This window comes from Mytilus californianus, unplaced genomic scaffold, assembly GCF_021869535.1.
Source record: "Mytilus californianus isolate M0D057914Y unplaced genomic scaffold, xbMytCali1.0.p SCAF_7, whole genome shotgun sequence".
Taxonomy (NCBI): domain Eukaryota; kingdom Metazoa; phylum Mollusca; class Bivalvia; order Mytilida; family Mytilidae; genus Mytilus; species Mytilus californianus.
In genome coordinates, this window is record NW_026262723.1 from 19,576,213 (window position 1) to 19,599,246 (window position 23,034).

Genomic DNA, 23,034 nt, shown 5'->3' on the forward strand with positions numbered 1-23,034 from the left:
GTGTTTGAGCTTTTGATTTTGCCATTTGATTGAAAACTTTCCTTTTTGAATTTTCCTCGGAGTTCAGTATTTTTGTGATTTTACTTTTTACCAAACGTGTCCTTTTTCATATTGACATTGTATTCAGTGTGAATTTGCATGGCGAGGGATACATGCATAGCAAGAGATGCGTACCCTGACAACGCACCCAGTCTCGCTCCTTTTGGAGTGCACACAGTTCCCTCTCTTTTTTCATACCATGATTTGTATATATTTGGATTTATGGAATTTGAACATCGATACATTACTGTTGCATAGAAGTTGCATCAAAACTCTAAGTTGTTTCCCATTTTTCGATGTGTCTGACTAAACTCACAAGAGATATGTTTTTGCAGTCTTAGATCCTGAGATACAAGAAAAGTCATCTGATTTGCAAATTTACCAACGTGTCCTTTTCCATGGCTAATAATGTGTTGATTTGCATGACAAGTAATGCTTGAATAGCAGGAGACGCTTACCCTGTTGACACATCCATACTCCTTTTGGAGTTCAAAGAGTTCTCTCATTTTTTCTTTTATACCTTGATTTATATATGTATGGATTTATCAAACATTGAACATCGCATTCGGTTAACTACTGTTGCATAGAAGTTACATCAAAACTCTAAGTTGTTTCCCAATGCAAAAAGAAAGAAGATATTTTAATGATGAATTGTGTTTTATTACGAATCGCTTACATACTTAAAAAGTAAAATATCATTTATCAATTAAAAAAATGGCATACAAACATTTATCGACATAATGATGTTTACACATACATTTGTCAAGTATAACGTCTGGTGTGAATAGTATCGACAAGGTATATTGTGACAGTATTTTCAAAATATTGTGATCTTATGATTAATCTATAGATTGTAATCGAAAACTATATGTACAGATTAATTATACATATACATAATCACAACATAACATCTAATTACACAAAAACTTTGGAGAGCACACATTACATCAAATAAAGTCCAGGATTAACAAATACATTATACTTATTGTTGCATAAAAATATAAATACGGAAATGTGTGCTAACATAAAATATGTTTCAAAAATACAACTTGTATAACATTTTGTGTATAAATATATCTTCCATCTTGACAGAAACCCATTTTTGTCAAATATTAAATTTTACTGTTACTTTCTCTTCTCATTGCCACACTTTTGTTTGAATATGTGGTCATCACAAAATAAAAATAATCCTTCATTTCATCCGGATTGAGACTGTGATTCGAGCTTTGTTCTCCTTTTTACAAACGCTACAGCATCCTCATCCCATAGACGTTTAGATAAAACATCTAAGGCGCATATACCTGTGAATTTAAAGTAAAAACGATATTTATAGTTTATTAGTTTAAAACGATAACAACATATCACTTTAAATTTACTTTAAAACCAAATGCGTCTTGTTGGCATTAACTTTATATTGATTGGATCAGAGATAGCAATTATGATAAAATGTCTTCAATCATTGATCTATTTATCTTTTCAAATTTCAAATTTTTTTTTTACAAATTTTTCCCCAGTAGAATATGGTCCACCTACATGTTTTGATTTAAATCGACCATTTAAAAAGTACATTTAAAGGCATTCTATAAAATAAAGTATAATTTTATAGCAGGAATGGCGGGATATAGTGAATTAAATAATCAAAATTCTAAGGAACATGTTTTGTCAAGTTTTGAATGTTATGTTCTTCAGCTTACAGGAAAGCCAAAAAGGAAAGCGCACACCTCACCGCATGTAAAAGACGGTCAAATTAATGTAATTGGGATTTCAGATATTAATGCGATATTACTTTTCACGTTACATGTTTTTTTTAGACTAATGACTTAAAACCACTTCAATATTGATTTATTGATAGTCAACATATGAGGCAATATTGACAGGTCCACAAAATTATTAGTTACTTTTGTCATAAACCTTAAGATCATATTAAAGTTACGTTAGGTCTAAACCCTATATCACGCAGAATGAAAATTACATGTAATTATTTGCAAAAATATAATTATGGTCAAAAGAGTACAAACCTTTTGGTTTTGGGTGAATCAGTGGTTTAGTCATAAAACTGATTGACTCATATCCGGAAACATCTTCGCCATTTATTCCTGGTATGTCACAAAGTTGAATATAAACTTCGCCCGCAAAGTCATTTTGAAACACGTAATCATGATCCATAACAGTTAAAACTAGAACAGCTCCTCTTCTCTTACACTGCTCAGGTGTTATAGAACTGTAATGACGAAAGACATAAAACAATATATTCATCGAATAACTGACAAATATTTACGTATATATATAAACCATTTTTGTTGAGTTGTTCCATTCTTTCAAATATTATGCATTGTGCTGTATCTTCTGCTGATTGTGTTGTTGAGTCGCTGTCTAATTTGTGTGTATTTTCTGTTTCCTTCATTCATAAAATATATTCGAGCAATACTGTAAGTCGACTCCTGAGACTGATAAAAAATAATCATAATAACGTCGTGTTGTACAATACTAGTATGTTATGAGTCAATAAATTAATGTTTTCATGAACTGTTACTTCGTTATTTTTTAATCATTAAATTCATAATACGTACAATTCAAAAGTTTCTTCAAATACTGGATTCAAAGTTTTCTTTACTATTCTGGTCTGTTCAGTAGGTACATGTGGAAACACATGATCTGGGCAGAATTGTAGAACAACATAGGGATCACTAAATCCTGGTCAAAATTATAAAAGTCACAATTTGTCAGATTCCGATTACAATCCAGATATAGCTATATTGTTAAATGTTGAGGAAAAAATAGTTTTATATCTAAACAAAGCAAATATTTCAAATTTAAAGCAACATATGTAATATTGTTGTTGTACATGTAAAGGTAGGTACATGTCAAATGATGTGAAATGAAAATAACTAATCTTAATTCATGTTAGTTTAATTTGTCTTAATAAACGTATATTTCCAAAACTCAATTCACATCCTGGGTCTGCGAAGTAATATAGTGCAAATTTTTTTTTGAACTGATGTTTATAACCTTACATATGTCTTTTCTTACCATTAGCATCCAATGGAATAAGATTCTTTGCATCAATAACTGAAACATATCAAAACGTGAAATAAAAAAAAAAATACCGAGCTCCAAGGAAAATTCAAAACGGACAGTCCTTTATCAAATGGCAAAAATCAAAAGCACAAACACATCAAACGAATTTAAAAAAAAACTGTCATATGATTTGGTACAGGCATTTCCTTATGTAAAAAATGGTGGAATAAACATGGTTTGATAGGTAGCTAAACCTCCCACTTATATGACAATCGCATAGAATTCCATTATATTGACAACAATGTGTAAGCAAAACATACAGACATAATAGATAAAAATGTCAAAAATTGGGATACAGAATTAAAAGCATATTAGCTTACATTCAATGCATCTGATTTTTGTCAACTTCAATTTAGACAATTCTACTTATGATTGAATATTACAACAATGCGCTATTACTATTCCGTAGTTAACGTTTTGGTATAGAAGTGAAAAACAACTTTGGAAGGAATTCGATATTTTGATAACAGGAATATAAATAATTGTATTGTAAAAATCTAATATTTTGAATCTCTTTGTCAGTGATATGATAACATGTAGACAAATCTTGTAAAACTGTTAATGATAATGTAATGCTAGGTTATCATCTCCTCTACCAATCGGGCGTGTTGTCGCTAAGTTCTATGTTTGTATTGTCAAAGGTTTTTTTAAAATTTTTTTTTAATAAAATACATATTTCATAATATAAATTCAAGGATATCTTACAACAATTCCAATCCATTCATACAACAAACAAGTTTTATGAGACTGCTTATTATATTTTCATACCCGGACTATAGAGGAACAAATAATAAAGTACTGTAAAGGACCAAATCTTTATAGTAACAGTTTACTTAAATAAGAGGTCTTGGCGACTATACAAAACAAATGAAAAATACACAATTTCTTACCTTCTACAAATATAGAATGAGTATCGTGTTTACACCAGACCCTAACGTTGATTTCACCATATTCCTTCGAAGTCGTATTTTTCTATAAAAATAATACTATTACATAATACTTGGGTATAAAAAGAATGACTCAACCAGAGAAAATTTTGTACGAAGTGCTGAATCAATTTGCCTAAACATTTAAATTAAGGATATTTGCCTTTTATGATTCAACCTTTCCTTATTATTTTGTAGCACCTCTGATTTTTTCTTGTGTATCCATTAACAAGTGCAAAGTAATGCCGATATTTCAAAGTATAGTTTTTAAAACTTATATCGAAAATACATTTATGATAGCATATATTGAAACAATTGTTAAATATTTTATACTTTTCATAGAGTTTAATATCCATTCCCATTCACAAACGTCGTATGAAAATTCTGTAGACGTTTGTTTTCGCAAATGCTGTTTCTATAAATAAGCACACTGACTCGTTTTGATTTTTCAACAATTTTAGTGTATTAGCAATCATCCATTGAACACAATGTTATTTTAATATGAGAATTTCAGAATCAAACATTTCTACAATGAATGATAATGTTTGTAAAGGAAACATTCACTCCTTAAGATATAAAAAAATCGTTTTCTCAATAAAAAAATATACGAACAAGTTATCACTTTATTCCACTTTGTTTTGTTTCAAATTGTAATACACGATCAACCAAACTCTTGATAAAGTTTTCTTTAAAATTTATAAAATATTTGATAGCTTACTTGTTGTTCAAGTTTTTCTTCATAAAACTTTTCCATCAAAGCAAATGTATCCATTTTGTATAAGGATAGTCTATTTTTAAGATCCTGAAAATGATCATATGCGAATAGAACACTTTTACAAATGCAAAACATGAATGCTTTCTTTAGAGAAAAAAAGCATTAGTATAGTTTTATCGATTTTCATATTGATTAGATTTATTAGATTTTTAAAAACAAAGTTTGATGTGCTTAAAGTTCATGTTTGCTAACAGAAAACTTCTCAGCATAATTAAAATATTTCGTTGATATGAAATCAATTACTTGGCACTGGTCTGTATAATGTTTAACTGTTAAAAAAAATATGTCTACTAGTTTAAGAATATGTTTCAAGGTTATTTAAAAAGAATATTGAAATTCTTCTGTAGCGTTTTTTTTCGTGTCCAACAGCATGACATTGTATCAAGGTTCTTTTTTAAATATAATTTTCTAGATTGTTTTTGAAGTAATAAGTATATACATATCAGCTGACAAATAATCTAACAAAATATATATCATGGTATGTATGTTTTTAATTTTCTTCTAAACAAATACCTCGTATTCAGTAGATTACTTTGAATTCTATATCAATAGTAACAGATTGACTAGAAAATTCATCGTCCAGTTTTCTTCTGTTATGCGGTACGCATTTGTTCATTATTCATATTATTCAAAAATTCATTTTGATTATGGATAAAGAAAAATCTCAATTGTAAATATATACTGAAGAAAACAATGTTTCAAAAAGACAACATAATAATAAAAGATATTCTTGTCTACCTTGAATTCTTTACTTTGAAGTTCTGCCATTGTCAATCCTTTTTCGTTTGCATTAAAAAAGTCAACCAGTAAGCCTAAAGCTTCATACATTCTCTTGTAAAATAATGTTTGTCTCTGAAATTTGAAAAAAAGATTCTGTTGGAAAACGTTTTCCCACAAAGTTGTGAATTTCATAATAAGAAACGCGTTTTTCAATACACATTTATTTTAACTAACTACTCTTTAAAATTGAGGTTATTTCTGTAAACAACTGTCATAAAGGTGGGAGGTTTAGCTAGGTATAAAACCAGGTTTTACCCACCATGTTCTTTTAAAAATGTCTGTACCAAGTCAGGAATATGGCAGTTGTGTTTCACTTGTTCCGTCGATTGATAGCGTTTGATTTTGTCAGTTTTCATTCACCTCCACTTTTTGAATTTGCCTTGAAGTTCTTTTATTATACTTTTTTATGTTACTTTGTAGTTTATGCAGTCTGATTATGCAAGCATGAAATGGAATATGTCCTCAAATGGCCCTAAAATTCTAGTCCCATTTTTGGACACACACAAAAAGACACACAATTGCAAAGTAATGATGACTTCAGACGTTTGTATTTTTTTTTAATATACTCACCGGCTCTTCTGTTTCTATAACCTCCTTGAATTCTTCTAATAACTCCTCCCATATGGATTGCAATATTCTATCAAAATTACTTTTAAGAAGATTGCTATTAAGTGTCAACAGATTATTGTCTAAATATGTCATGAGGTCACCAACCGCCTGCAAAAAGATGAACTTAAATGCAATTACACTAAGCAAAATAGTAATGAATACATGTTTTGCCAATAAAAGATATACATGTCAACTGAAAAAAAAAAAAACAATTTCAAAACAATACACAGAATGAAAACATAAAAGCGATGTAACTTAAAACACAGGAAATAGTGATCTTAAAATTATTTCATTCTTATTATAACAGAGACTCGGAAGATACCAAAAGAATGAATAAACTCATAATTCGCAGAAAAACTAACAACGCCATGGTAAAAAAAATATATAATCGACCAAAAGACAAGCAACAGTCTACAAAACACAACATAGCAAAAAAAAAGACTGAGCAACCCGAACCCAACCAAACAAATCGAGGGTGATGTCAGCTGCTCCAAAGGATGAGCAGATTTTGTTCCGCATTTGGCGACCGTCATTTTGCTCGTGTATGTATAAAATCGGTGATAAGTTTAGCTCGGTAATGATACATTCGTCTTATTTCCATTCTTGTTTTTCCCTTGTTTTTGTACATGTAATTAGCATACATTAATTAAATCATTTTAGCACTTTTAAAACATTTAAAAACTCATCATAAATGTATGGTGTATTTCAAACTCCTCTTCCCTAAAAATTCTAAAAGGTTGCATGTTACAACAATTTTCAATTATCAAAAAAGAGGGGATATACTAACTTGTGAAATAACATTTTGAAATTAAGTCAAACAATATATATCCAAACAATTCTTAGTACTATTTATTATCTTATTTTTTTCAAAAATATCAACAACAAAAAAAAACAGTAATACACTTTTAGTATAAAAAAGATACCAAAGGGATATTTAATCTCAAAAGTTAAAAAGAAACTGACAATGCCATGACAAAAAATGAAAAACGATTAACAGACAAATACGTTTGAATAGTTTTACACTAGTATTTTTTGGGGGCCCTTTATAGCTTACTGTTCGGTGTGAGCCAAGGCTCCGTGTTGAAGACCGTACTGTGACCTATAATGGTATACTTTTATAAATTTTGACTTGGATGGAGAGTTGTCTCATTGGCACTCATACCACATCTTCTTATATCTAAATAGTATACAAAATATTACATGGAAAACTAAGGAACTATAATACGCACTTTAGTATCCCGAAATTATCATACTTACATCCTCTGCTGGAACTGTTTCTGGAGCCCAGTTTAAGTGAAATACATCTTTCTTTATATCTGGTCTCATCTATAAGAGTAACATACCATCACTAATGTGCTATAATGCGTTTTTATTTTATAATCACTGAAATAGTATCCAATACATGCAGTATATATCAAGAGAGTATCAGTTAGTATTTAAAAAAGAGTCACAATTTGGTCTCTAAAATTCCAAAAATAGTTATATTTATTAATCCTTTAAGACTATTGTTAATTCTATTGATAACAGATAAAGACGACATAATATTGGCATATCAATTCAGAATTGTACATATTCATATATTTCACTATGACGTCATAAATATGTTAAAATGACGTATCTGACCTAAAATTTCATTAAAAATTGTGTGTAAGAAAATACCCGAACTAACATTTTACAAGAGGAATCCTGAAGCAAAATTTCTATTTTTGAATAAGGCATATCATAATATAAATGACAATATCTCAAAATGGGATTTTTTAATTTATTTCCAGTTTTGCATCAAGAGAGTCCTCTCTAACTTAATGGACTAGAAATCTCAGGTAAGCCTTTTAAATATAATACGTGAAACAATTGATGTAATGCAGCAGTAAAACAGCAGAATTAGTGACTGTGTGGTTGCCGTTAATGCCTCAAATAATATCACTGTAAAGATTTAAAAAATGCATTTTGTTCATAAATGTTTACCTTATCAGCAACTCTGTCAACCACAGTTTTTATCTTTTTAGACATATTACTATCCGATTCCTTGATCATTGTATACAAATTAGTCTGTATTCTAACGTTGCTTTTGTCTAATTCTGATTGCAGTCTATCAAACTGGAGCGTGTCAGGTAAAGGTTTCAATGCTTTTCTCACATGTTCTACGTTGTTGATTGTGATACACAACTGTAAAAACCACGAAAATTCATGTTCTACATTCATTTCACATGTGCAGTTATAATAAAATGTATGTTCTTTATCAATCAGGTAATCAGTTATACTTTTCAGATAATGCACGTAAGAGAATCAGTACTCCCGGATATCAATGAGTCGTAGACAGCGGCATTTTTGTTTTCATTTCTTAATTCAACCTACATGCATTTAATTCAGTAAAATTTTTCGATAGATCAGATATAAAAAAGAAAGTTTTCTTGCATAGTTTGTCCAATAATACATATATTCTAAACGACCAGTTCCTCATGTTCTAAAATAAGGAAAATAATACAATTTTGTTATTGAAATACTAACCTGCTTAAAACAAGAAAGTCAAACTTTCAACTCGTTTTAAGAATCCACTGACTAATTTGCAAATAACAGGTGAAAGTGATGTTAACTGTCGACTTATTTTTTATGATTTAAGTGAAGTAACTATTACATACTGGCTCTGAAATATCAAATTGACCTTCATCGTCGTAGTAACCTTCTGCTATCAGTTTTTGATGAATGAGGTCAGCGTACAACACAGCTCCATCACAGATATCCTAGTTCAAAATAAAGTGAAATAACAAAAGTACCGAACTCCAAGGAAACTTCAAAACAGAAAGTCCCTTATCAAATGGCAAAATCAAAAATTAAACGAATGAAAAAAAACTGTCATATTCCTGACTTGGTACAGACATTTCTTTATGTAGAAAATAGTGGCTTTAACCTGGCTTTATAGCTAGCTCTACCTGCTAAAAATGCATGTATATAATACAACCTGCCGAAATATTATTCTTAATTCTTAATATAATTTCATAGGGATCAAACGATTTCGTTATCAAGAAGCTGATATAAAAACATTTATGAAAGATTAAATATGTTGAATTCGAATCTTAGATGACTGTATATGAACGCAACAAGACGATTAATACAAATCAAAACATAGTCAGATATCCTATTTAACATGTATTTTCCCCATTAATATCTTGATAATAAAGTAGAGTATTATATTTTATAAAACTTTCAAGTCTTTTTTATCCTAAATATGATATCAAACACCAGGAGAACAGAAAAAGAGTACGAAGACACTTACTTTGATGATTTGCTGAACTAAAGGAAATGCATCGACTAAATCTGGCCATTTCAACTGTTTCCAAAACTCTGTTATCTGTAAAAGCCATAATAAAAGTTATGTGGTCAGATTGTATTTGTATGCTTTTATACAATTATTATCAATTCTTACTATAAGTATTTTCGTACTACACATATTATTTTTTCTGCTTTTATTATACGAAAATACGTGCACTGCATGATAAATCTTAAATCATAACCAGTTCTAAATTGCAATTTATATATGATAATGCAAGTACACACACATATATATATATATATACATGTAACCATGAGCAAGTAAACCAAAGTCAACAACTGAATAACTCGAAAATATTATTGCTATATACAGTGATACCAAGTATTGAAGATGAAGCAAATTGCATAAAGCCTCAAGATACTTATGATAACAAAATGTATAAAGCGTACTTTGTGTCTTCAGCTGAGAAAATAGTTGTCTTATTTAATGAACGATGTATAGTAACATTGAAAAAAATAATGATAAAATAGAAGCAGAACATACAGAGGTGGGTTTCACACTCATGAGTCATAAGGAACTGACAACGCCATTGCAAAAGACGAAAGACCAAAACAGTTGCACAAAACTGAAGATTGAGCAAGAAAAATGCAACCAAATACTTGGGCTGATCTCACGTTTTCGGAAGAGTTATAAGATCCTGCTCCACTAGTGTCATCTGTCATGTTGATCGCGGTAAGTACACATTTGGTGATTTCACAGTCGAGGAAATGAGGACGAAGTATAGTTTAAACAGAAAAAACCCACAATTTTAACATTTGATAATTTTTCAAAGAAATATATTTTTTAATAATAATTAAGTTATAAATCCAAGCATTTTTGACTAAGAAAATTTGTCCTAAAATAGCACATACCTGAGAAAAACAGCAGACTACATCAACTGATGATGTACTATACTTAACACCAGACTTTACATCTACAACCTGTCAGATAGGTATGATTCATAAAAGATATAACCTAAACATGAATGCATACATATTTCATCTTTGCACAAAATTCATGAGTATAAAGAAATGTAAACAACTATTATAGTTTATATAAGTGAGTGTTGACCTGAACTTTATGTGGTGTTGATGTTTTAACAATTAACCCCAAACATAGATTGTAGATTATCATGCTTATAGAAACATATTAATTCATTGAATCTTAGAAAACAATGTTCATTATAAGTATAACCATTATATTCAAACCCGCCTCCGGGTGCGGGATTTTCTCGATGTGTTGAAGACCCATTGGTTGCCTTTGGCCGTTTTCTACTCTTTGGTTGTTGTCTCTTTGACGCAATTCGCGTTTCCATTCTCAATTTAATTGTTTATAATAATACATAACATAATTTTAGGATATATAACCGACCTTGTCTAACTGAACAGCTCTTTGAATCCTTTGCTTGGCTTTGGTTTTCGCGATATCTAACCATTTCTGTACTGCAAATCTGAACCACTGATAATACTGAACAATATGTAGTTTCTGTTTTCTCTCCCTATAAAAAATGAAAAAGGTGTCAAATGAGATCGTTTTCAAAAGAAAGAGGTTTATTACTTCGCATAAATATATTTATTTAATTTCATTATACAATAAAACAGATAAGTTTGAATCGATGTATTTTTCAACTGTGTTAATTCAAGTACCACTGAACATTTGTATGACAAACGAGACGATTCTAATTTTGGAATTATCAATTTCCCCCACCTTAGCAGCAATATACTAACTTCACCTGCATATGGGATATACAATTCCTAACTCATTTGGTATTCAAGAGCTTGCAGCTACTACTCAGACTTTACAAAAACGTCACTAGCGTCGGAGTAGAAAGTTGATGAATCAGGGTTATGTCAAAGAACGTCTCTTCCTTTTTTTAAAAGTTCATGTGAAGATATATTGTTGATAAATATTCTGTATCAACTTCACAAATAATACATCATGGTCTTGAAGTATAGACCCTAGGTACTGACGTTGTTTATCATCTTGATTATGTGTTATAGTGTTCTTTTTATTTGTTTATGTATATTATTAACCTTTACTGTTTAGTCCATTTTTGGTAATATCTTTTTGGAGCGTGACTCGGTGTTTATAAATCCCTCCATTGTGTAATTGTGCTATTGGTCATCTTTTGTGTTCTTGACTTTCATTTTTGCCTATGTGCTTTATCTATAGAGTGTCTATATACCATTTTGTTTTTTCTTTGTTTTTCTTTGTTGACACACGTGTTTGTTGTTATAGGGATTAAGATTATAACACAATATTGACTGTTGTACCCGAGCTTTTGACATTTTACCTACTATATCTGTTTGATTTGTCCAAACATTGTTGTCAATATCATAGAATTTTTTGCAACTGTCATACAAGTGAGAGGTTTAGCTAGCTATAAAACCAGGTTTAATGAAGACGAAACGCTAGTTTTGCTCATTGAACTAAAAGAGTTTTTACTTTCAAAGTATAGTGTAAACATGACAAACAAATGTTATGTCAAGCGAGCTTACTAGCACCGTATATACACGTTATTACAGAAATGTGGGTTTTTTGTAAGGAACCTCGTCAATTGTTGTCTTTGATTGTGGGATGTACTAATTTTATTTCAATAAACAATTTGGTCTGAACGGTAGACATGTGTTGGTCTCTGTTTTGATAATTCACCACTATCATCATGAGTACAAACTTAGAACAAATGCAGAACATGACATTTGGAAAATACGTTAGCTTGTTATTTAAGTTCATCTGATGACCTCAAGATTTTTTTTATGTTTAAACTTTAAGGTAAAATAAATTTTAATCCTGGTGTCTATGATGAGTTTATTTTAATCATATGTACTGAACACATCAGTTTTTTTTTATATTCATACGAATATCATTTTATGAATCTCGTTGTAATACTAAGAATTAACTGTTAGGCACAAGATTATTACCCCATTATTAGTTTATCTCTGAAGCTTGAAAACTCCTGTAATGCTAGGTAAAGCTCGAACAGTCCTGTTCCAATATTGCCTTTTGATTCTTGAATTTCTGTCCTGATAGTGCTGTCAGGCTTTCTGATCGTCTGCTGAACTGTTTTGTGGAATTCTACGTCCAACTGCAATTTTTATCGAATATCAAAACAATTGTATTGAACACATTGAAATAGGAAAGCTAGAATTAATCCTTAATCGGTTTCAATTATAAACCCTACCTTTTCAATGATTTTTTTGATAATGCTGTGAAGTTCTAGTTTTTTGAAAATATGACAAAAGAACATTATACATGTTGCCTTAAGGTGGTACCCAACACCTTGACTAATATTAATTTGGCTCGTTTGATTTTCATAAAATTTTGACAAAATGTTTACTTTGACCCTTTGACAAAAATATAAAAAAATTTCAAAAAATTTGAACCAACCACTTTATCAGAAAAATTTCATTGGTTATATAGCAGTTTGACAAACACTAATTTTGATCATTGAGAAGCTTAATATTTCCTTAATAATACAACGTAATTAAAACGTTTAGCTGATTTTTACAGAGTTATCTCCCTGTACTGTTAGGTACCACCTTAAGCAGAAAAGCGTTTCGAAAGAGCAAATGCAATGAGTTTGCCATTGATATACTAGTATTATAAAACATTTTTCAACTATAATCATGTAAAAAATATACAAGAAAAATAAAAAAACAGTAATTTACAAAAAGTTCTTTTATGTACAAAAAATTTAACTATTATTATGGATAAACCAAAGAAACAAACAATTCAGAAGCTTCGCTAAAATAAATTCATAGATCATACAATCTGTTAAACATTGAATATTTAATTTTTTTTTTTACAATTAGAAAATGTATCAATTTTGTATTGGTACAATGTGGTGTTAATCTAATATAAAGATCAGACAAGTGGCTATCAGATAGCTTCCAGTTATTATAAACTTTCCAATATTTTGCCATGTTTGACCATAAGCGTTGCTATTGCGAAATAATCTGGAAATTGAAGGATTGGGGATGCATACCGCTTACCTTGACCTAGCGTACACAGCATTTGACATATATAAAGATTTTACTTTTCCATTAAACTTAGTGTAGCTACATGCCTTGCTTAAAGCTAATTAGTTTACAATTGTAAAAATTGTTTGCAAAGCCCACATTTAGTTCAAATATAAAAAACTAAACTATTGTTTTTTTTCAAATAGTAATGTGTATGTAAATGCAAAGCTACATGTTTCTTCAATTGAAGTGTTAAGTGCTGTAAGAATATTGACAGATCTACGTAGTTAGCATTTATGCATAATGGATATTACTTATATCGTTTCTAGTTGGCTTCCATTATAGATAAATATCAAGGAAATGTGAAAAGTAAAGTGTGTGTGCTTTGTAGATTCAAATAAGATATAAAGAAAAAAGTGTGTAAAGAGATGGGAATTGTGAGTTTGACTTAAACATGTTAAAATTTATTATATTACCATGCGATGAAAATTTAATTCGAAATTAAAAAATACAATTGTATCAAATAAAAACAAGAAATGATTGTAACAGGATGCTGTTACGAAGTCTCCCAAACGAAGTTCCCACAATTCGTCATTCCCAGGGTCGCCTGACATTGGGCAAAGTCCAGTGAAAATTGCTTTGGTCCAGTAAAGTTATTTGCATTAGTGATGCTTGGGGACTGACCCTGTATATCATTCAAATCAGATTGGCATGACAAACCAGAATACATATGGTTTAGGGGTGGGGATCTCGACCATTTACAAGTTATTTGAACATATTCAGATGACAGGGTGGGGATCACACCTTGGGCCTTACCCTGTGTATCATTCAAATCATCTTGGCATGCCAATCCAGAATATATATGGTTAAGGGGTGGGGATCTTGACCGTTTACAAGATATTAGACCATTGGGGGTGGGGGAACCCCCTGGGGAATGACCCTATATATTATTTGAATCTTTGCGAAATGACGAACAGGAATATATATGGTTAAGGGGTGGGGATCTCGACCATTTACAAGATATTAAAACTTTCTCAAATGGCAGGGGGATGGGGTGACCCCTAGGGACTAATCCTTTATTTCATTTGATAGACTGTATCATGACAAACAAGAATATGTATGGTTTAGGGGTGGGGATATCGACAACTTACAAGATAATAGAACTTTCTCAAATGGCAGGGGGTGGGGTGATCCCTAGGGACTGACCCTATATATCATTCAAATCTTCTTGACATGACGAGTAAGAATATATATGGTTTAGGGGTGGGGATCTCAACCATTTACAAGATATTAGATCATTGGGGTGGGGGGACCCTGGGGACTGACCCTATATGTCATTCGAATCTTTGTGACATGACGAACAGGAATATATATGGTTTAGGGGAGGGGATCTCAACCATTCACAAGATATTAGAACTTTCTCAAATGGCAGGGGGTGGGAGTGACCCTGGGGACTAATACTTTACTTCATTTTATGTGCAGTATCATGATTAACCAGAATATATATGGTTTAGGGGTGGGGATCTTGACCACTTACAAGATATTAGAACTTTGTCAAATGGCATAGGGTGGGGTGACCCCTGGGGACGAAACCCTTATTTCATTTGATGTGCTTTATCATGTAGAACATTTTCAATTATAAAGATTGTGTCTATCACTAACGGTTTTCAAGTTATAATCATTTGAAAAAAAAATCCCATTGGGTTCTATAGTCAACCCCTCCCTTCTTTTGGCCCCTAAAAGAACCCCTTTTTAGACCCCAATGCACAAACGAAACCCTGATTGCACCACTAGACATGTTAATCTAACATATTGTGAAGCCTTAAGTAAATCTGACTAGCGGTTTTGGAGAAATGATGCGGACAAGTTCATTTAAAAAAGCGGCGGAAGACGAAGAATAATAATAATAACTAGATTTGCAATTGCAAGCAATAGCGGATGGCACCCTTCCCCCGTTGCCAGGTGAGTGGCAGCCATTTAGAAAATTCCAAAGTCAAAGAGTGCATCTACACATGCAAATTATCCTTTTTGTAAAGTTTCATTAAGTTTGGAGCCTTTTGAAATTTTGGACATTTTTGCTGTTTCCATGGTTACGGTGGCCATTTTGAAAATTCCAACTTCAAAATGCAACTCTGCCTATGCCAGTTACCATTCCTGTAAAGTTTCATCCAGTTTGCAGCATTTTGATTTTTTTTTGAAATTTTGGACATTTATGCTGCAGCCATGCATGGTTACAGTGGATAGTTCCAAAATTCTAAAAGCAGACATCTCATTGCCACATGTCATGTTATATATCAATACAGTTTCATTGACTTTGTTGGAATACTCTTTAAGAAAATGCTGATTTTATGCATTTTCCCATAGGGTCAATGTTAAATTTGCCCCCAGTTTCCATGACAACGGCGGCCATTTTGGAGTATCCAAATATTGTCTTGGCATCTTGGCATCCTGGGTAATATTTTCACTAAGTTTCATCCAGTTGGGTCTTTTAACGGAAGAGTTAGAATTTTTGATATTTTAGCTGTTTCCATGGTAATGGCAGCCATATTGAAAATTCCGATGTCCAACTGCAAATCAGCACATGCTAGTTACCATTCCTGTAGAGTTTCTTCAAGTTTGGAACACTTTGATTTTTCTGGCATTTTTGCTGTTTCCATGGAAACGGCGGCCATTTTTTACCATTCCATAGCAAGGTGCACAAATTTACATGGGGGTCCTCATTATAGTAGAGTTCCATCAACATTGGTCCATTGGATTCCAAGAACTCGCGCGGAGAAAATTTGTGCAAGAAAAATAATAAGAAAAACAAAAAGAAACGTAGAATAACAGTATGTCGCCCCAACTCCGTTGAGGGTGCCATAATAAGAACTGAGCAAAAACAATCATTGATATGCAATTTTCAAGTGGAAAAAATAAAGCAAAGTTAGGCTAACTGTTAGATTTAACTAAACTGTGTAGCATGGTAAAAAATGGGATATATGTCTGAACAAAATTTTTGTACAAATTTTTTCATCGTACAAATGTACTTATTTTCAGTAACGAAAAGCATAAAAAAAATCTTTAGATATTTTATATATCAGGACATAATAAAAAAGGGAAAAAATGCAAAAGATATATATATATATATAATCTTTGAATACTTCTAAAACTGTGCAGAAGTAATAAATACCTCCTGATGCAGAATGTCATGCATATCATTAGCGAGCTGAAATTGAACAACTCAATTCAGTATGGGTGGGATATAGAATGATCTCTAAAACATTATACAAATGATGATGATGATGATGATTACCATTAAGTTGATAAGAAATAGGTTATATCATTTATTTCTCTAATTGCTTATACAATAATTTTGTACGACTGTAATTATCTCTAGTTTTCAAATATTGCTGTGCCACATTACGTAAAGGGATGAACATGAATCCCTCCTATGGTAGAAAAAATTGCATTGTAGATCCTCATCCATTGCAATGCGTGAATTAATATGGAATGATAATTAAGGTAGATGTCTATTACTAATTCTCTACATGAAATTATAAGGTTTGACAGAATGCAAATAAGTATGTTAACAAAAATATTAAGCATGTGTGACATATATACATGTACATTTATTTATATTCAAAATCAAACAAATTTATGAATTGGTCATGCATTAACAGATTAAACCGAAATAACAAAGTTTTTTTTTAAACGCAGATTTTAAAAGTTCTACACTAAAATAGAGATAAAAAATATTTCGCACTTGGTTTAAAACAGTAAATCTGTTTTGTTCATTGGCTGTTAAGTAACGCTTATTCAAACCGGATGAATAAAAATCGCAAAAATATTCTGGCAATTACAAATACACATGAATAGCTGAGTCTTTTTTGAAACCTTTCTTTATTTTGTGATTATTATCAAAATTGCATAGCGTTTATTTTCAAATCTGTTCCTGGCCATTCTAACGCTCAGCCTAAAATATGGTTCATGGCATAACAAGGAATCTTTTAGAAATTCAAAATCAAAAACAATTGGGCTGTAAAAGGTAAAACACAAGACAGAAATTTACTTATAGGCGTTGAACTGGAAGCAAAAGTACCTACATCATCCCACCAAACAAATTACTAGTATATTTGAATGTCGAATACGGCAAAATGGATAATGCCAATATATTTCTTATACATTTTAAACCATTTACCGAGAAATTCAACCCAAACAAAAACAGTTGTACGGTGCTTAATTCCTTTATCAAATTATATGAGATCTCTTTGGTACATATCACAACGTGTACGTCTACGAAATCTTATGCCCAATGATTTTTGTTTAAAGTTTTAAGTTGGGGTCTTTTTGCAATTCTCAGATATTACTTTGATTTTTAACAATTCTTTTTCAACCGAATATTGAAGTTTTCTTTTTAGTGCAGCTAATTATATATACCTTTATCGGAATTATAATAACCGCTATTGTTAACACCGGATGTTGAACAAAAACATCAATTTAAAGAACCAGTCTATATATACCTTTATCGGAATTATAATAACCGCTGTTGTTAACACCGGATGGTGAACAAAAACATCAATTTAAAGAACCAGTCTATATATACCTTTATCGGAATTATAATAACCGCTGTTGTTAACACCGGATGTTGAACTAAGACATCAATTTAAAGAATCAATCTATATATACTTACAACTTTTTCAAGTTGCCGAAAAGTAATGTCAAAGTATGTCACATTTAGAATTCTACAAAAGAAGAGAAAACCAATGATGACTTTGGTTCGAAATACAAGTAATGATATCATAAAACTACAGAAAGTCATTGTGGTACAATGTTTAATTTGTCCTGGTCTCTGGTTGATATTGCAATGGTCTCATTGGCAAGCGTACCACATCTCCTTACTTTTGTGCAGTTATTATTCTGATTTATGTTCAATTTGCAGGTTCTTTGAAGTTTTTAATGTTAAAATTAGAGGTTTATGCTTTGCTTCAAGACCCAGATCAACAGGTTGATATTTTCGCACCTGGTTATATGTAGAATTCTGTTATATGTATTTATAAGGCTAAATGTGGTGGACATTATAAACATGTAAATACAATTGCTTATTATGTGTTTTTGGCTTATTCAACATCATGCTTTATCATAACAGAATCACACACTTTTTTCTGTTTTAAAATTAATGTGGTTGTAATGATTTATACTGTAATGCTGATAGATATATCAAGGTGCTAGCTTTTCGTTTCACATAATACGTATTTCAGATCACCTGAGACAATGATATTGTTAGTTCCCATTTTTATCTACTTTTTAACTGTTATGTTGGATACATTTTTCAATATCTGTATGTTATGTTACCAAACATCACAATAATTACCGTTCATATAAAGGATTGTAACAAGTATTTGCTGCTGCTAAATCTATGTTCAAAGTATTTGTCATTTCTATCAGAGAATGTATCATATCATCTTCTGAGTTTTGTGCCTATAATCATAAAATGTAAACCGTTTATCAGATTTGAATTTCAAAATTGGGGACTTTAAAAAAAATCTATCCTTTTCAATTAGTTGTATTCCAGCATAATAAAATGCATTGCATAATGTTGTTTTCTGCACTTTATATTTTTATTTTGCTGTGTATCTGGTACATCAAAAAATGAAAACAACACATTATTAATTTCATGCGTCCGAAGCGCTTTTCTTGATTTACCTTCACCCGGAACGCTCAAATCCGAATATTTGAAAGCTGAGGATGTATAAAAACCGAAACAGTTACAGAGCACATTCGCATTTTATAGTACCTTTTGGTAATACAGCTCCTCAAACATTAATGCATTCCTGGCTTCAATACTTTGTTTTAAACATTCATGATGAAGGTAAATCAAGAAAAGCACTTCAAATGCACCAAAAGTTTGAATTGTTATGTTTATATTTTTCTTATACAATATTTCGTTTTTAAAGTATATTTTCAATTGTCTTTGTTGTAGTTTGACCCACACTTGTAAATGTCAATGCCCAATCATCGAAATTTTAATTTTAGAAATATCTGATTACGATATAACTTTTAAAATTTAAAAACGAATATGAGAGATTTAAAAAATTAATAAATAATAAATAATGTTTGTTTTTTTAATCAATAATCGTTTCTTCTAAACAATGCATATAGTAGTTTTTGTTTAGTTTTTTTAAGCGTATTATTCACGGAATGCATATTTCTGCCCTCAATCTCGGTAATGGGGATATTTTCCAGTCTATGATTGAATGACCTTGACTATCGAGGGTTAACTTTCATTTGTTATTACGTGTATATAACAATGTCAATCGATGTTTTATGAATAAATGGTTCAGTACATCATACAAAACATGGTGATGTTTTCATATTACACTATTCATATAGCAATTAGATGACAGTAAAGTAGTGCTTAAATTGTGTTTTATTACCTTAACTTTCTTCTTCGTTAAATGAAGAACCCTCTCATACCACTCTATGGTTCCTTTCTGAAAAAAAGCATAACAAATTAAGAGACAGAATTGACAGAATATATATCAGATTCAAAAAATAAATCATTTTATTGCAAAGTAATTTGTAAATATTAAATTATTTATAATTATAGATTGAGTAATTTGAAGGAAGAACTTCAACATTCATTAGCAGAATTTTAAAAACAAGTGTTTCAAAGTCATTCAAAGAAAACAAAACATCTTGAAACGTAGTATTGTTTGTTCAAAAAGAGAAGACGGGAAAACGTATGTTGTAAAAGATAAACATACAAACAATATTTACCTTCACAATAGGTTTAACAATCAGCGGCAGTTCGTTGTTGAATGGACAGACATGTTTATATATTTTCATTACATGAATTTGACCCAGGCACCTGCAAAAAATCATAGATACCAGGAATACAATTTTGTACGCCAGACACACGTTTCGTCTACAAAAGACTCATCAGTAACGCTCAAATTAAAAAAAGTTAAAAAAGGATAAATAAAGTACGAGGTTGATGAGTATTGAGTACTCAAAATTTGAAAAGTTTTGCCAAATACAGCTAAGGTTATACATTCTTGGGTAGAAAATCCTAAGTATTTCGATAAATTCTTTGCAAACATTTAATTTATAATTATGACCATATCAATGATAATTCATGACAACACAGAAGTGCTGACTACTGGGCTAATCTTACTCCCGGTGAAGAAACCTCCACCAGCAGTGGCAATCGACCCAGTGGTTGTAAATTAGTTCCTAATTACTCCGTTTACAGTTTCTCTCTATCTTTTAAAGCTTTTGCCAAAAACACAAAAAAGGTAAAAATCGCCATTGAAGAGCAATAACTCATTTAAGAAGACAACTAACAAATTCAGTTACATGTATGCTGACTTTTTTGTAGATCTTCCCTCGCTGATCATTTTTGCTTTAAACGTTTCTATCTTTCAAAGTTTGCAAAAAATTGGTCAAAAACGCTAAAAGTGTTAAAAATCGTCATAAAATGGAATAACTGCAATACAGAGTCGACTGATGATATCGGCCATTTAACTTTTTTGTAGATCTATGAAGATAATAGGCAAAAATGAAACAAGAGGCAAAATTCATCATTTAAGGGCCATTAGTCCTATAGGAAGATGTCTGACGGTTTTGATGAAAATAGACAGTATGTATATCTAAACATTCTGAACATGGACTGCCCCTTCAGATTTATTTTATCTATATATATAATAGATAAACAAATTGCACATTACCCCTATGTTCTACTTTTTGCCATGCTGGCCATGTTGGTTAGAAGGAGGGGTCAACAGTCACATTTTTAAAACAACATACCCTAATGATGATTGTGGCCAAATTTAGTTACATTTGGACCAGTAGTTTCAGAAAAAAATGATCTTTGTAAAAATTAACGGACGAGGGACGACGATGACGGACGCCAAGTAATGACCAAAGCTCACACTGGCCCTTTGGGCCTGATGAGCTAACATTCTTACCATCTTGGAAAATATTTATGTTTCCTTGCAATTAATAATATGACATCATATATACATATTCATCATATAAAAATCTTTCAGTAATGCATGTATTTCAATTTCGAATAGCTGATACACAAAAGTCCAAAATACAGGACAAGAGAAAAATAAATACATGTATCCTTAACTATTTAGTTACTGGCAATTTCTATTGAAAGAATTCACAGATTTGAACAAACTACTTACTGTAGCATTGATTCAAGGCGACTCAAGGCGGTTTTACTTGAAGAAGGAAACACTTCTCTTTGTTTCCGTAGTAAACTTAGACAATAATTGATAAAATTTGTAAAACACCGTGCTAGACCTTCCTCCTGCAAAAGAATACATAATTAGAAACGAATAAAGATAGTAACCTATTCCGAAAATGATTAAGGTGATTAACCTGAAAAAGAAATAAAATGAAATAGCACTCAAGTACTGGTGTTACCCTACCACATTCTTTATGTGTCTGTCCCTTACTTGTTTAGGTTTTCGATATTTTATATTCAACTCAGATCAAGACAAACATTGTAAAGTCATTTACAGTCATGGTTAAGTCATTTGTCTCCATGAGCGAAAGATAAAAAGGTTTGCTTAGAATTGCAAAATGTGTTTTAAAGTAATCGCAGACAGTTTTATTTTCCATTTAATGTTGATAAAGAATAAAGATAAAGAGATAACTAATTGTAAAGTAAAATATCTACAATAAATGACTTTTAAAAGATCTTTTGACACGCAGTAGTAATTGAACTGGTATACCCTAATCAATGAGTATTACTCAAATTCAATCATTATGTAAAAAAGATGCAAATGATATTAATATTTAAAGGTGTTTGCAAGATGGTTTACAATACTGATACATGAAAGGTAAACGCATTGCTCAATTTACTTGGTGCTAGCAAAACATGTCTAAGTAGGTAACCATAGTATCCAGAAAATCGCATTAATTTGTCATTAGTACATACATACCTCTTCTCTAGACAACGATTCTGGTGACCATAACTTATCAAGATTTGTCAACAATTGTAAAAGCAAATTATAACTCAGTGAATGTTCAAAATGTTTTCGTGCATAAGCCATCCAACGGCTGAAAATGAAAATTAATTAACTTTATATTACAAAGATTGACTCACGTTTCTTCCAAAAGAGTTTCACGTTTTTGTTTATCTAGGATACTGCACCGAATTGACTATGGCCAGAATATAAGTTTAAAACCTTTTACATGTTATAGATGGATTTATGATTTTAGTGATGAAACTACTAAATGCCATTAATCTACCTTTCAGAATATAGAGTATGCAGGGTAGTTTTATTGTTCGAACACCAAAAAAGCAGTATGCCACTGGATTACTATAATTGATGAAGAAGTTGTAATTTAACCACAACAGTGGGATATTGAAAACTTTACCAAGATTCCATTAGATTATGAAATGGCGAATTTTCTGGTACTTGACTGTAGTTCTCTAAGAGAAAATTGTATTAATATTTTTGTGTCTTTTTTTAACGCTTTCCACTTTGGGTTAGCGTCTGAAACTATCATTAATGTGCAAGACCGTACTTTGACCTATGGTTTACTTTTATAAATTTTGACTTG

General features: G+C 31.0%; 1 protein-coding gene across 2 annotated transcripts in view; it reads right to left on the bottom strand.

Annotated features, from left to right (window-relative positions):
- Window positions 1–677: 677 nt before the first annotated feature.
- Window positions 678–23,034, bottom strand: part of LOC127709900 (BAI1-associated protein 3-like) — a 131,066-nt gene continuing 108,709 nt past the window's right edge. Inside the window, exons 12-33 of one of the 2 annotated variants that reach the window (XM_052215585.1) lie at window positions 22,410–22,527; window positions 21,648–21,772; window positions 20,233–20,323; window positions 19,890–19,946; window positions 18,827–18,933; window positions 18,146–18,197; window positions 16,646–16,681; window positions 12,439–12,602; window positions 10,889–11,015; window positions 10,390–10,458; window positions 9,482–9,556; window positions 8,847–8,948; window positions 8,173–8,373; window positions 7,465–7,533; window positions 6,169–6,315; window positions 5,557–5,670; window positions 4,762–4,845; window positions 4,008–4,089; window positions 3,070–3,108; window positions 2,610–2,733; window positions 2,058–2,260; window positions 678–1,340 (exon numbers count right to left, since the gene is read on the bottom strand). In XM_052215585.1, the coding sequence (XP_052071545.1) occupies window positions 1,237–1,340; window positions 2,058–2,260; window positions 2,610–2,733; window positions 3,070–3,108; window positions 4,008–4,089; window positions 4,762–4,845; window positions 5,557–5,670; window positions 6,169–6,315; window positions 7,465–7,533; window positions 8,173–8,373; window positions 8,847–8,948; window positions 9,482–9,556; window positions 10,390–10,458; window positions 10,889–11,015; window positions 12,439–12,602; window positions 16,646–16,681; window positions 18,146–18,197; window positions 18,827–18,933; window positions 19,890–19,946; window positions 20,233–20,323; window positions 21,648–21,772; window positions 22,410–22,527 (2,290 nt within the window). In that variant the 3' untranslated portion in view covers window positions 678–1,236. The remainder of the gene's footprint in view (window positions 1,341–2,057; window positions 2,261–2,609; window positions 2,734–3,069; window positions 3,109–4,007; window positions 4,090–4,761; window positions 4,846–5,556; window positions 5,671–6,168; window positions 6,316–7,464; window positions 7,534–8,172; window positions 8,374–8,846; window positions 8,949–9,481; window positions 9,557–10,389; window positions 10,459–10,888; window positions 11,016–12,438; window positions 12,603–16,645; window positions 16,682–18,145; window positions 18,198–18,826; window positions 18,934–19,889; window positions 19,947–20,232; window positions 20,324–21,647; window positions 21,773–22,409; window positions 22,528–23,034) is intronic. The other variant, XM_052215586.1, reaches the window with a different exon arrangement.